The sequence below is a fragment of the Bubalus kerabau genome, chromosome 18 (genome assembly GCF_029407905.1).
Source record: "Bubalus kerabau isolate K-KA32 ecotype Philippines breed swamp buffalo chromosome 18, PCC_UOA_SB_1v2, whole genome shotgun sequence".
In the NCBI taxonomy this organism is placed as follows: domain Eukaryota; kingdom Metazoa; phylum Chordata; class Mammalia; order Artiodactyla; family Bovidae; genus Bubalus; species Bubalus kerabau.
Window position 1 is genome coordinate 7484299 of NC_073641.1, and position 14814 is coordinate 7499112.

General features: G+C 39.2%; 1 protein-coding gene across 3 annotated transcripts in view; it reads left to right on the forward strand.

Moving 5' to 3' along the window:
* Positions 1-14814, forward strand: part of CPEB4 (cytoplasmic polyadenylation element binding protein 4) — a 73208-nt gene continuing 58394 nt past the window's right edge. For 2 of the 3 annotated variants that reach the window (XM_055554896.1, XM_055554898.1), the window contains exon 1: positions 1-2564. In XM_055554896.1, the coding sequence (XP_055410871.1) occupies positions 1440-2564 (1125 nt within the window). In that variant the 5' untranslated portion in view covers positions 1-1439. The remainder of the gene's footprint in view (positions 2565-14814) is intronic. The other variant, XM_055554897.1, reaches the window with a different exon arrangement.

The window sequence follows — 14814 nt, forward strand, 5'->3', positions numbered from 1 at the left end:
TTCCAGCTGGTTGTCATTTCACTCGGCTAGGTCCTGAGGAGAAGGACTCAGCCGCGGCTGCTGGACCCGGGCACCGGGAGGCGGCGGCGGCAGCAGCAGCAGCAGCAGCAGCAGCAGCGGCGGCGGCGGCGACAGCAGAAGAGGAAGAGGAGGAAGAAGGAGAGAAGAAGAAGAGCCAGGCGGAGTTCGCAGCTACGACAGCGGGGACTGCGGGAGCGGGGTAAAGCGGCGGCGACGACGACGGCCCAGCAACCGTGAGGAGAAACAAAAGCCTTCTAAATTATAGTTTAAAAAAAATTCTGGGGGCAAAAAGAGAGAGAGCAAAGTGGGGAGGCCCTTCTCCTTTAGAACAACTAAGTTAGTGGGGTTTTTTTTTTTCCCCTCTCCCTCCCCACCCCCCCCGCACCCCCCACCCCCACCCCCCCACGGAGAATCGAACTGAGAGAACTGAACAAACCGCCCCTGGGTCCCATGAGGGAAAAAAACCCCGGAGCCGCAGAGAGGGGAAGAGGCCGAAACCGCAGGACCTTCCAGGTCGCCCCCTTGGTCCCCGCACCCCCGGGCCGCCAGCTCGTCCTCGTCGAGTCTCCCTAATCCATCCTGATCGCGACACCCCCACGAGGGAGAAACGGGTGTGTTTCCAAACCATTTCATGGGGGAGAGGAGGCCAGGGGAAGCCCAGGAACAGCGACCGCAGCAAGATCTGCACCCAGAGCTTCAGGAACAGCCCCAGAGGCCAAAACTGCACCCCGTGAAAGAGCAGAAACAGGATCAGGAAGAGCAGAAACCTCCCTGCAATCATCTTTCCATTAGTCAATGCTGATTTCCTCTCCCGCAACCAGGAATTTGCCCCCCACCCCAGATAACCTAATATAATCTATATATATAAATATATAATATATAATGTTCTTAAATTATTCCTGATTTTTTTTAACCAAGCTGCCAAGAAAAGAACCTATTCTCCTCATACCCTATTCTAATTTTTATGTGAGTGAATCTAAACTGCTGAAGAAGACCATATGTGATTGTTAAATTATATATATATTTTTACTCCTTGCAATGCTTATTCTTCTACATCCATAGATGCTTGAGAAGCTGTGTTTTTGTCATTCATGTACGTTTTCCTTTGGAAAAAGAAAGCGCCTATTTTACTAACCAAAGACTTGATTTTTACCCTCTTCGTTTTTATTCCCTTCTAGAAATAAGCCTAGTTGGATTCATGTCAGTGTTTTAAGATTTTTTTTTTTAGTTTTTTTTTTTTTTTCTTTCAGAGACCAGAATTCCAAATCTGAACTATTTAGGGTGATAAGCTGGATCTTTGAGCTAGCTAAAAATAAGACGTTTCAAACAAGCAACTTACATTTGGAGTAGAGGATACAAAGGCTTGAGATACTAGGTTGTTGTTTTTTATCTTAAGATTCTGAGCCTAAAAATAATAAATGGGGGATTACGGGTTTGGAGTGCTAGTGCAAAGCAATACTGGGAATAAATCTGCTTTTCCAGTCAGATTCCATCCACATCTGCAGCCTCCACACCATCACCAAAATGCCACCCCCAGCCCTGCTGCTTTTATAAATAATAACACAGCTGCCAATGGCAGCAGTGCCGGGTCAGCTTGGCTCTTTCCTGCTCCGGCTACCCATAACATTCAGGATGAGATCTTGGGATCAGAAAAAGCAAAAAGTCAGCAACAGGAACCGCAAGACCCTTTGGAAAAGCAGCAGCTCTCCCCCAGTCCAGGTCAGGAAGCTGGAATACTGCCTGAAACTGAGAAGGCTAAATCTGAAGAAAATCAAGGGGACAATTCTTCAGAAAATGGCAACGGGAAGGAGAAAATAAGAATCGAATCACCAGTGTTGACAGGGTTTGATTATCAAGAAGCCACGGGGCTAGGTACTTCGACCCAACCCTTGACATCAAGCGCATCGTCTCTCACTGGTTTCAGTAACTGGTCAGCAGCGATAGCGCCTTCCTCCTCTACAATCATCAATGAAGATGCAAGTTTCTTTCACCAGGGAGGGGTCCCGGCGGCTTCGGCTAATAACGGTGCTCTGTTGTTTCAAAATTTCCCCCATCATGTCAGCCCTGGCTTCGGAGGCAGCTTCTCTCCTCAGATTGGGCCTCTCTCACAGCACCACCCTCATCACCCTCATTTCCAACATCATCACAGCCAGCATCAGCAGCAGAGGAGGTCTCCTGCCAGTCCCCATCCCCCACCTTTCACACATAGAAATGCTGCTTTTAACCAGCTGCCTCATTTGGCGAATAATCTTAACAAGCCCCCTTCTCCGTGGAGCAACTACCAGAGTCCCTCTCCTACACCGTCTTCTTCCTGGAGCCCAGGAGGTGGAGGATATGGTGGCTGGGGAGGTTCCCAAGGCCGAGATCACCGTAGGGGGCTGAATGGAGGCATAACGCCCCTGAACTCCATCTCGCCTTTGAAGAAAAATTTTGCAAGCAATCATATTCAGCTCCAGAAGTATGCTCGCCCCAGCTCTGCCTTTGCTCCTAAATCCTGGATGGAAGATAGCTTGAACAGGGCTGACAACATTTTTCCTTTTCCGGTAAGATTATGTTCCATTAATAGATTAAGGTGAAATAAGGAAACAGCATGGTGTAGTATCTATGTAACTAAGAGAGTTTGAATTGTCTGTATTCATATCAGAGCTCTTAGAAAAAGAGTTCATTGTCAAGACATTATTTTGGCAGGAGAGCAGTGTAATTTGGAACAAAATATTCAGCTGTTCTTTTTTTGTAATTTTCTAATTGTTATCTTTCCATAGATAACCATATAAATTAGCATAATTGTGAATACCAGGTAGCTAGTGATGTCATGATTATTAACTGCAGTACCTTTCTAGCCTGACAAGAAAATCGTGCTAGGTTTTTCCCTACTTATTTAAGTGAGAATAAATAATATAGATATAATATATTTCATTATGGAAACTGATTAGCATTTTCTGCCCATATGCATAACTATATACCCTCCCAAATTTGTTTTTCACTACTGTTTAAGATAGTGATTCGCTGAAAACCAACTACTGAAATATAGTTTTCTCTCTGGTCATGTTTTAAACTTGAAACCTCTCTGAACCATGCAGTCTGAACAGTTTGCAATTATCAATTTGGAAATTCCTGTTAAACCTTTTTGCAAATTCTGGCTTGCCTTGTGTCAGTAAGGACTACTAGAGAAATGATGTAAATATTTTCTCCATCCCCAATTATTTTTGAATACTATGAAACTGTTGGTCTCTGAGTGACTCTTATGATGCCTTTTTACCCATTTGTTTATTTCCCAGTGTTAACACTAGGGGTGTAGATAATTAAACCATTCCTAAAAATAGGTCCAGACAAAGATTACTTGTCTTTTTTGCCAACAGTGTATTCTTATTCTCCAACAGTCACATTGTTTGATGTTTTTGAATTAATGAGCAGCCAGTCTAGTTGATAGATATAAAGGGAATTTCAGAGTTAATTGAGCATCAGATGCCCTACTAAATTTGTTTTCTTTGAGGGTATGATCATTTATAAGTATTTAGGAAATTTATATGGGTTATAAGCTAACATTGAATCAGTCCTCACAGTGAACCCCACAAGGTAAGTTCTATTATTACCCCCATTTTAGAGATGAGAAAATCGAGCATCAGCAAGATATAATAACTTGCCCAAGAGCATACAGCTGATGTACAAACTCTAGGCTAAAAAGCAAAGATTAAAACATACTGTGCTATATCTAAAAAGTTATTTTAGAGCTCTTTCTGCAAAGGCTAAAACAGATTTCAAAATAGTGATACTGTATCCAGACGTGATGTCAGCACAAGTGGGATTATCTGTTTTAATTCATAATTTGCTCAGAGGGAGGGAAATTTGCTAAGAGAACCCTGTGTCATTCCCAGGAATTAAATATCCATTCTCTAAGGATTCAGGTATAATAGTTAGGATGTATCAAAATATTTGGTGAAACCTGGTTTTGAATTTTTTTTTAATATTTTTTTTGCCCAGGTTGGAAAAAGATGTTGGCTTTTGTTTTTAGAAAGGGTTTTTACTCAAACTGAAGAGAGCAATTTTCATGCTTTAGTGATCAGGTAAAAGGCTGTTTAATACATTGGCAATTCCATGAAGTCTGTTTTTAAAAAGTTGGTTTTGATAGTCTTTTGAACATAAATTTAAGGGAAGTTTAATGCAAAGGTAACTTTTGCAAATTATTCATATATTCCAAATTAAAAAAAATCTAAGATGGCATTCTCGACATTTTAACTGGGTTAAGATTAGCTCACAATTGCAAATACTTTTCTTTTTTATTTTGCTACTAATCAAGTGACAGAATGGATTTATGTGACTGCATAGTTTGTTTTCCATTCTCAGTTTACTGACTTTTGATAAAGATTTGCTTTGGGAAATTAATTTCAAAGTGACTAAATTATACGTATATGCACATTATTAATATTTTTATGGGGCTGATGCGATGTGTTTAACGTGAAATTTTTTCAGTCAGATGATTTCTTAAGAGATTAAGCTGATGTATGAAATAATAATGTAGTAGACTAAGATTGCTACTAAAAGATATTGTTAGAAACCAGCTCTTCCCTTAGAATTGTTGTCTCTTATGCTGAGGGTGGAAAAAAGGAAGAGTCAATATATCTGGTTCAAATATGGTAGGATTAGAAACTAAGTTGTAGATTTCTGTTTACCATCCCCACCATTTTTAGGAGAATGTGTGTATTTGTGTGTGTGAGAGAAGAGGAGAGAGAGAGGTTGGAAGGTGGGGAGCTGAGAGAATGGTGATTTGAAAGTCACAATAAATATAAGTGATATGAAAAAATTCTTTATGAAAAAAATTCCTAATTGAGTTTTGAAAATATAAGAAATTAGTAAACTGAGTACCTTGGTGCTTACTTAAATGAATGCAGAGGTGTGTATGTGTGTGTGTTTAAAGAATTATTCTTTAGAAAAAATTTTTGGCCAAAAAAAATGCCATTTTGAGTTGATACGATTACTTGGTTAAATTTGATATGAAAACATTTGAAGGAATGTTTATTTGACTGGGAGCTCAGACGCCTAGTTTGCGGTCTTTGCCCTATCAAAGTCATAGCATCTGGGGGCCTCAATTTCTTCATAAAATTGGAGTGGGGGGTGACCTAGGTGATTTCTAAGTTCCTTATCATCCTAAAGCAAGCTACTGTGAAATTTAAACTGCTGCACTCACAGTCCATACTTTTTTCTAAACACTGCTATCTTATTTAACTTTATTAACTTAAACTATTAATTTTAGGAAAGATGTTTTAGACATTAGTAATTCAATTTCAGTCGCTATTGAAAAGAATTCTTTATTTATTATAGAGAGATCTTAAAATTTACCGCAGAAATTACGGGATAGAATTTACATGGTTATATTATAATATTGGTATTCAAAGTCTAGCATGGAATTATTATATTAAAAGGAAATAATTTACCTGAAATGTAACTAATACTGGGCAATGTTTATTTTAGTTTGAAATGAATCAGAATGGTTTTTACATTTGTTTAATACAGGTTTGGGCACATACAGTGAATTAAAATTCATTATGACATTTTAAATTAATTTTTTGGGGGCCAGTCTTAATCTTCTCTTTTATCCATGTTTATGAAACCAGGAGCAAAGATTGAAAATATTGAATTATCTTCTAAATAAGTGATATGACAGGCATTATATCTTAGCATTTTCTTCGTATTAGCATATGTGCTGCCGAAGCGACTTAAAGTTCTCATTACGTGAATTCAGATAACATGCCTCAAATCCAGTTTTCAGATAACTAATGTATATTTAATAATTGCATGCTTATGATAATCTGTTTTTACATGTATTAATTCATTTCACTCAATAATCCTATGAAGTAAATATTATTGTTGTTATTACTATTCACACATGAGATTAGGCTTTTAACCATTATACTACAGTATCTTTTCACATAGACATGGTGCAGATGAGGAGTTGGGGGATGGGGGTAAGAAATGCCTGCCAGGAGCATGTAGGTAAGAAGAAAATTTTTACAGTGAATAATTGATATCTGATGATCAAAAGCTAATTATAAAGTTTTGAAAGTGGAAAGTAGTAGAATATATTTGTCAACTTCAAAATCTTAAACTTAGAGAATAGTCATCAAATCAGTGGTTTTTTTGTTTGTTTGTTTTTAGTACATGCTAGATATCAGACACTGAGCTAGGTGCTTTCACATTTGTTATCTCACTTCCTATATAGGATTTTTCAACCCTATGAGGTTTAGTTTTATTGTCTTAATTTCAAAATGAAGACACAAGGTCCATATCTTGTGAGTAAAGGCATGATTTGACCCTTATTTCAAGAGGAAAAGAATCCTACCTGTCCTGCTGAACACATCGTGTAATCCTGATGTCCAAACCAAATAATGTATTGGGGCACCTGCCAATAATTATATTTGAATATAGCACGTTTTTGGAGGGGTGCCTAGATTTTCTGTCCTTACAGGAAGTAAATGAGAATTGTGTGCTATAGATTCTAGTATTCTCTTATATTCAGCTCAGTTAACGCCCCCATCTGTGTTAGCTAAGAACCAAGAAGTAGGCCAAAAAAGAAAAAGAAAACAAAATGAAAGAGGGGAGACAAAATCTGTCGCAAAGATGATCTTAAAACTGGGTTGTTAGGGAAACATTTTAGGATTTAGAGTCCATTTGCTTTGGTCACCATGGATTTTTAAGTTGTCTTAACCAGGCAGAATAATTCATGTCACTTTAATAACTCTCCTTGTGTTGTCAGTTTATTGATCTACAAAATTCTACATGGCATCTTATATTTGAAAACAGAAAGTTACTGCATTGCTTTGTCCAAAAGTCATGGTGAATTACTAAAACTATCTAAAGTGCAACTTTATTACGTTACATTTTTTTTCATGTAGTCCCAAGAGAGATCTTTGCATAGGAAACATTTTCTTTGACTTATTATATCTATTTATATTAGAAGAGGGGAAACTCATTATTTTTAACTGTAAAGCATGGGTTGTTGGATGGTTCTGGCTCCAGCAGAATTGATATATTGGCGAAACTTTGGGAAAAATCTATCAGATGCAATTTTACTCCTTCTTGTAGAAAGCCTTTTAACTAGGTTTAATTGCTTTTATGATGAAATCAAAACTTGGGCAGGGTAGTTTTGAAAATTTTTATTTTCTGTTGTGTCTTCAGAAAAGCCATGGAATATGATCAACATACTGTTCAACATCTTTCAGGAAATGCCTCTTTATTTCAAGCCTAGTGAATGTGGTTGTGTTGCTAGTTGCAGTTGGAAAGATGCTGTTAGTTTATGAGTTTATGCTTTTGAGAATAGTTTTTGTTGGTATTCATAAGAAAGAAATGGAAAAGTAGGCTTAAAGTTAACATATGCCTGTTTTGAATTTTGCAGTCTAAATTTATTTTCCGTATGACTTTTCTCTCTTGCTATAAGGAAAATAAGCTTGAAGTACCATTATCACATTTTTTTTCAGCACTACATTGTATTTTAGTTTTTGGTCCCAACATAGATAATATATATAAAATGCATTTCTCAGGGAGCTTGTAACATGAGCATTCATTTTCATTTTTCCTGACAGAAGTCATTTTATATTGTTCAAAGAAAATCGTTCTTGCAGAAATTAAAGTGTATTTTTGCCATGATAAATTTATAGTAATATATAATTTTTTAGAAGGAGTTTATAATATTATAATACTTTATAATATTAGAAGGAGTTCCACTTTCAAGTTTTTAGAAAATTCTTAGTATATGGAAATATATAGGTATAAATCCTATTTTTAATCAGTTTTTGAAACTGACACTTAGATAATTACTGAGAAAGGCCATTGTGTGAGGCCAAAAATACAGTATACTGAAGCACAGGTTCTGGATCCAAACAGACTTAAATTTGACTCTGATCTCTATTTAGCTTGACCTTGAACAAGTCACTTAAATTTGGGAAGACAGTACCCCATCAAATATTAGTACCTATAAGTGAAGGGTTATTGTGAGGTACTTTATATGGCCATATTAAGTAGCTTAGATTTTTTTGTTTAATTTAAAATAAAATTAAAATCTCTAATATTGAGTACAATCTTGAAATTAAAGTAATTACAAAAAGCTTTGGTATCTGTGACAGATTTTTAAGCAGTTCTTAATGTTGTATCTTATCATATATATTCTACACTTCTCAGAATATGTCTTTTTTTTTTTTTTTTTTTTTTTTGGCCATGCCACCTGGCATGCAAGAACTTTGTTCCCTGACCAGGGATCGAACCATACCTCCTACAAGGGAAGGGAAGAGTCCTGACTACTAAACTCTCAGGAAATTCCATCAGAATACTCCTTTTAAATAAGCTAGATGCAACCCAGGACAGATAAAACATTTAGCAGAATTATCAGTTTCCTTGAAGAGTTTAAATTGTTTATATACCTAAACTTTTATTAGCAATAGCAGTCTGCATTTTTCAGTATAAAAGATTTTGCCTATTTTTAAGAAATTTACAACATTTGATTATTTCTGTATACATTAGAGGATACTGTACTTTGATGGGGTGGTTAAGAGACAGGAAAGGTATCATAGATTTAAATTGGATATGTTTTAACTTTTATCCTGGAATTAAGTTTTTTTTTTTAATATATATTTTAATTAATTTGTATAATGGGCTTCCCTGGTGGCTCAGCTGGTGAAGAATCCGCCTGCAATGTGGGAGACCTGGATTTGATCCCTGGGTTGGGAAAATATCCTGGAGGAGGGAAAGGCTGTCCACTTCAGTATTCTGGCCTGGAGAATTCCATGGAGTGTATAGCCCATGGGGTCACAAAAGTGTCGGATGCAACTGAGCAAATATAACACATTTATTGAGAACTTTCTATGTTATGAGCTAGGCACAGGACTGGATATCTCATAAAAGTGGTTTTGATTTGATTTGTAATTATTTCTGGTCTGTTCTAATCTTTTAGTTCAGTCAGTTCAGTCCCCCAGTCGTGTCCAACTCTTTGCAACCCCATGAACTGCAGCACGCCAGGCCTCCCTGTCCATCACCAGCTCCTGGAGTTCACCCAAACTCATGTCCATTGAGTTGGTGATGCCATCTAACCATCTCATCCTCTGTTGACCCCTTCTCTTCCCGCCTTCAATCTTTCCCAGCATCAGGGTCTTTTCCAATGAGTCAGTTCTTTGCATCAGGTGGCCAAAGTATTGGAGTTTCAGCTTCAACATCAGTCCTTCCAGTGAACACCCAGGACTGATCTCCTTTAGGATGATCTTTGCTAAGTCGCTTCAGTCATGTCCGACTCTTTGCTACCCCATAGATGGCAGCCCACCAGGCTTCCCCGTCCTGGGGATTCTCCAGGCAAGAACACCGGAGTGGGTTGCCATTTCCTTCTCCAATGCATGAAAGTGAAAAGTGAAAGTGAAGTCGCTCAGTCGTGTCCGACTCTAGCGATCCCATGGACTGCAGCCTACCAGGCTCCTCTGTCCATGGGATTTTCTAGGCAAAAGTCCTGGAGTGGGTCGTCAGTGCCTTCTCCGAGGATGATCTTTGAATGATACTGCTGCTACTGCTGCTGCTAAGTCGCTTCAGTCGTGTCCGACTCTGTGCGACCCCATAGAGGCAGCCCACCAGGCTCTGCCGTCCCTGGGATTCTCCAGGCAAGAACACTGGGGTGGGTTGCCATTGCCTTCTCCATTGTGTGAAAGTGAAAAGTGAAAGTGAAGTCGCTCAGTCGCCTCCGACTGGTAGCGACCCCATGGACTGCAGCCTACCAGGCTCCTCTATCCATGGGATTTTCTAGGCAAGAGTACTGGAGTGATACTAAACCTGCTTTTTTTCTCATTATGAAAATATTAACAACTAGCCCAATAGTTATATTTCATCTTAATCCATGGGTTGTTTAAACTTTAAGGAAAACTAACAGGTTAAGCTTTAGGTATAACAGAAAAAAATGTATAAATGGCATTTTAAAATATTTTATTAATGGTTACATTTATAAATATACACATACACATGTGCTTTTTTAAAATTCTGTGATGAAGTGGTACCACAAAAGGCAAACTTTAACCTGTGAGTCACAGAATTCAGGTCTCATTATATGTCAAGAACCACTTATAGGTCCTCTCTCATGTTTGTAAACTGAATTTTTAAAGTCTTAAGCTAAACACGTATTTTTCATATTGTAGAATATTTAGATTGGGTAGTTACTGTTGCCTGAATAGTTGCCAGGTATATCCCAATCAGGCTTTCCTGGTGGCTTAGTCGGTAAAGAAACCACCTGTGATGCAGAAGACCGTTTGACCCCTGGGTCGGGAGATCCCCTGGAGGAGGGCGTGGCAACCCACTCCAATATTCTTGCCTGGAGAATCCCATGGACAGAGAAACCTGGCGGGCTACAGTCCGTGGGGTTGCTAAGAGTCGGACATGACTGAATGACTAACACACACACACGTATCCCAATCATTGTTTTCTTGCAGATCTGAAATGAGTTATAGTTAATCCCTCAGTATTATACATTTTAAAGCCATGTTTATATTTAAATATTATGCAGCATGTGTTGTGCTGTGCTTAGTTGCTCTGTTGTGTCCAACTCTTTGTGACCCTATGGATTGTAGCCTGCCAGGCTCCTCTGTCCATGGGAGCTCTCCAGACAACAATACTGGAATGGGTTGCTGTGCCCTCCTCAAGGGGATCTTCCCAACCAAGACACTGAACCCAGGTCTCCCGCATTGCAGGTGGATTCTTTACTGTCTGAGCCACCAGGGTAGCCCCATTATACAACATACTTTTAATAATAGATCTTCCAGATGTTTTCAAGGAATGCATCTGCTGCTGGTCAGTAAAATAGTTGCTGTAGCCTTACTGTCTATCAGATCAGATCAGACGCTCAGTCGTGTCCGACTCTTTGCGACCCCATGAATCGCAGCACGCCAGGCCTCCCTGTCCATCACCAACTCCCGGGGTTCACTCAGACTCACGTCCATCAAGTCAGTGATGCCATCCAGCCATCTCATCCTCTGTCGTCCCCTTCTCCTCCTGCCCCCAATCCCTCCCAGCATCAGAGTCTTTTCCAATGAGTCAACTCTTCGCATGAGGTGGCCAAAGTACTGGAGTTTCAGCCTTAGTATCATTCCTTCCAAAGAAATCCCAGGGCTGATCTCCTTCAGAATGGACTGGTTGGACCTCCTTGCAGTCCAAGGGACTCTCAAGAGTCTTCTCCAACACCACAGTTCAAAAGCATCAATTCTTCGGTGCTCAGCCTTCTTCACAGTCCCACTCTCACATCCATACATGACCACAGGAAAAACCATAGCCTTGACTAGACGAACCTTTGTTGGCAAAGTAATGTCTCTGCTTTTGAATATGCTATCTAGGTTGGTCACAACTTTCTTTCCAAGGAGTAAGCGTCTTTTAATTTCATGGCTGCAGTCACCATCTGTAGTGATTGTGGAGCCCAGAAAAATAAAGTCTGACACTGTTTCCACTGTTTGCCCATCTATTTCCCGTGAAGTGATGGGACCGGATGCCATGATCTTCGTTTTCTGAATGTTGAGCTTTAAGCCAACTTTTTCACTCTCCTCTTTCACTTTCATCAAGAAGCTTCTTAGTTCCTCTTCACTTTCTGCCATAAGGGTGGTATCATCTGCATATCTGAGGTTATTGATATTTCTCCCGGCAATCTTGATTCCAGCCTGTGTTTCTTCCAGTCCAGCGTTTCTCATGATGTACTCTGCATAGAAGTTAAATAAACAGGGTGACAATATACAGCCTTGACGTACTCCTTTCCCTATTGGAACCAGTCTGTTGTTCCATGTCCAGTTCTAACTGTGGCTTCCTGACCTGCATACACATTTCTCAAGAGGCAGATCAGGTGGTCTGGTATTTCCATCTCTTTCAGAATTTTCCACAGTTTATTGTGATCCACAGAGTCAAAGGCTTTGGCATAGTCAATAAAGCAGAAGTAGATGTTTTTCTGGAAATTTCTTGCTTTTTCCATGATCCAGCAGATGTTGGCAATTTGATCTCTGGTTCCTCTTCCTTTTCTAAAACCAGCTGGAACATCAGGAAGTTCACGGTTCACATATTGCTGAAGCCTGGCTTGGAGAATTTTGAGCATTACTTTACTAGCATGTGAGATGAGTGCAAACTGTCTATAAGAACTTTAAAAAGAACCAAACAAAAAAAGTTGATATAAGAACATTGCTACTCAGAAAAAGCTAATAATTATTGTATGGAAGTCAGATCTGAGTTTCAACTATTGCTGTGCCACTTGCTAGCTGTGTGACCTAAGGCAAGCTACTCAGCTTTCCTAATCCTTCATTTTCTCATTTCTTTGTCTTGTCTTTTAGAAATAAGATGAAGTATTTCTAATATTTGGCTTCCAAAAGATTCTGCTGGTATAAGAGAGAAGGTCATCAACTAGAAATATTAATTCAGAAGTTGGAAATTGCACAGATTCTTAAAATGTGAAAACTGATGTTTAACTGTTGTGTTAAACTTAACTTTAAAGAAGAATTTTATAAGCTGAACTATAATTTTGTTTCGTAAACTCAGTGCACTAGGGAATCAGCCCAGATGATGCTCTCATTTTCTTGAACACTGCTGGAAAATTTGGTGACCAACTGGTTTTTTTGTTTGTTTCCTCTTTGGGTAAAGTGTCTCCCCTGACCCCCAAGTCTTTTAAATTTCTTACTATGGAAAAATTTAAACATATTCAATAATAGAATATATAGCAAAATCCCATGTACATGTCACCTGGCTTCCAACAATGATCAGCTCCTTGACAGTCCTCTTTCATCTATCTTCCTAACCCTCTCTTCCTGCTTTCATGTTATTTTGAAACGTTTCCTAGGTACTGTATCATTTCATCTGTAAATGGTTTGGTATGTGTTTCTAAAAGATAGTCTTTTTTTCCCTCTTAAAAACACACGAAGATATCTTCTAGTTGTTTTTTTAAAAAAAGACAGTGAGAAACTGAGGCAAGGCCCATATTTTTGTTGTACCCACCCAGCCTGTTCTACTGCCCAACCTGATGCTAATCTCTAAAAAAGCCACTATTGGCCACATCTCCCTTCTCAGACAAGAAGAGTGCTGGTGGTCACATGTCTGTCAAAGAAAAGGGAGAGAGATCCAACAAAACACTAGAATATCAGCTGATGACCAGATACTCGGGAGGAGATTGTCCAGTTTTCTCTACGCCATCTCAGCTTTCTCCTGGGTTTATATTTCTGTGAATTTGTGAGAAGGCTCTCCAAAAGGAGAAAGAACAGGAAGAACTCAGAGCTTTTGGGCTGTATTTTTGTTTGTTTATAAGGGGAATTTAAAGGTTTGGGATCTTTACCAGGCCTTTGGACAGCATCACACTTTTTCATCTCTTGTTTTTCAACCCACAAATATTTTATGCCTTCTATGGACCATATTATGGTGGGAGTGCATGACCAAGGTAGACACTCTCCTCCTCATGAACTGAGGTGTCGGTGACATCTTGCTTTATGCCTGAATATTGAGAAGTGCCTTCTTCTCAGGAGATACTGGAGAGCTAAGGATCTGAGGGTGGTAGCTATGAGAGCCCAGAGGCTGACAGTGGGTACAGGCTGCCTTTTGATGTTATGGTCAAGGCTCATGGAAGAGAGAACTGTTATGGATTGTGTGGGTTACAGGATACAAACCTCACTTTAGGAATAAAGATTGTGTATTTGGGTGACCATTCTCTCTGATGACTCCGGACCCTGATCACACCCAGCAGATACATAGCAGAGGAATGCTGATTGCCAGTAAGCAGCCAAAGATAGAGGAATGGCCTGAGTTTTAATAGAACTTACTCACTTTCCTGAATTAATGGTCTCTTGCCCCAAATAGTATATTAAGTAGGAAAGATCTTTTCCCCCCTTTTTTTGTTTCTCTATGAAAATGAGCCATAGGAAGTAGCATGGAACAGCTGAATTATTCAGATACAAACAATGCCTAATTTAATATGTTGGTTTGGGGCTCTTCTGTTATTGCACTGGAGAGAGAAGGAGCAGAGGGAATGTTTATTGAGTGGATCTCCTAACTGGTGGGTATTGTGCATGATCTATCATGGACTTTCTTTCTTTTTTTTTTTATTAATTTTTTTTTAAATTTTATTTTATTTTTAAACTTTACATAATTGTATTAGTTTTGCCAAATATCGAAATGAATCCGCCACAGGTATACATGTGTTCCCCAACCTGAACCCTCCTCCCTCCTCCCTCCCCATTCCATCCCTCTGGGTCGTCCCAGTGCACCAGCCCCAAGCATCCAGTATCGTGCATCGAACCTGGACTGGCAACTCGTTTCATACATGATATTTTACATGTTTCAATGCCATTCTCCCAAATCTTCCCACCCTCTCCCTCTCTCACAGAGTCCATAAGACTGTTCTATACATCAGTGTCTCTTTTGCTGTCTCGTACACAGGGTTATTGTTACCATCTTTCTAAATTCCATATATATGCATTAGTATACTGTATTGGTGTTTTTCTTTCTGGCTTACTTCACTCTGTATAATAGGCTCCAGTTTCATCCACCTCATTAGAACTGATTCAAATGCATTCTTTTTAATGGCTGAGTAATACTCCATTGTGTATATGTACCACAGCTTTCTTATCCATTCATCTGCTGATGGACATCTAGGTTGCTTCCATGTCCTGGCTATTATAAACAGTGCTGCGATGAACATTGGGGTACACGTGTCTCTTTCCCTTCTGGTTTCCTCAGTGTGTATGCCCAGCAGTGGGATTGCTGGATCATAAGGCAGTTCTATTTCCAGTTTTTTAAGGAATCTCCACACTGTTCTCC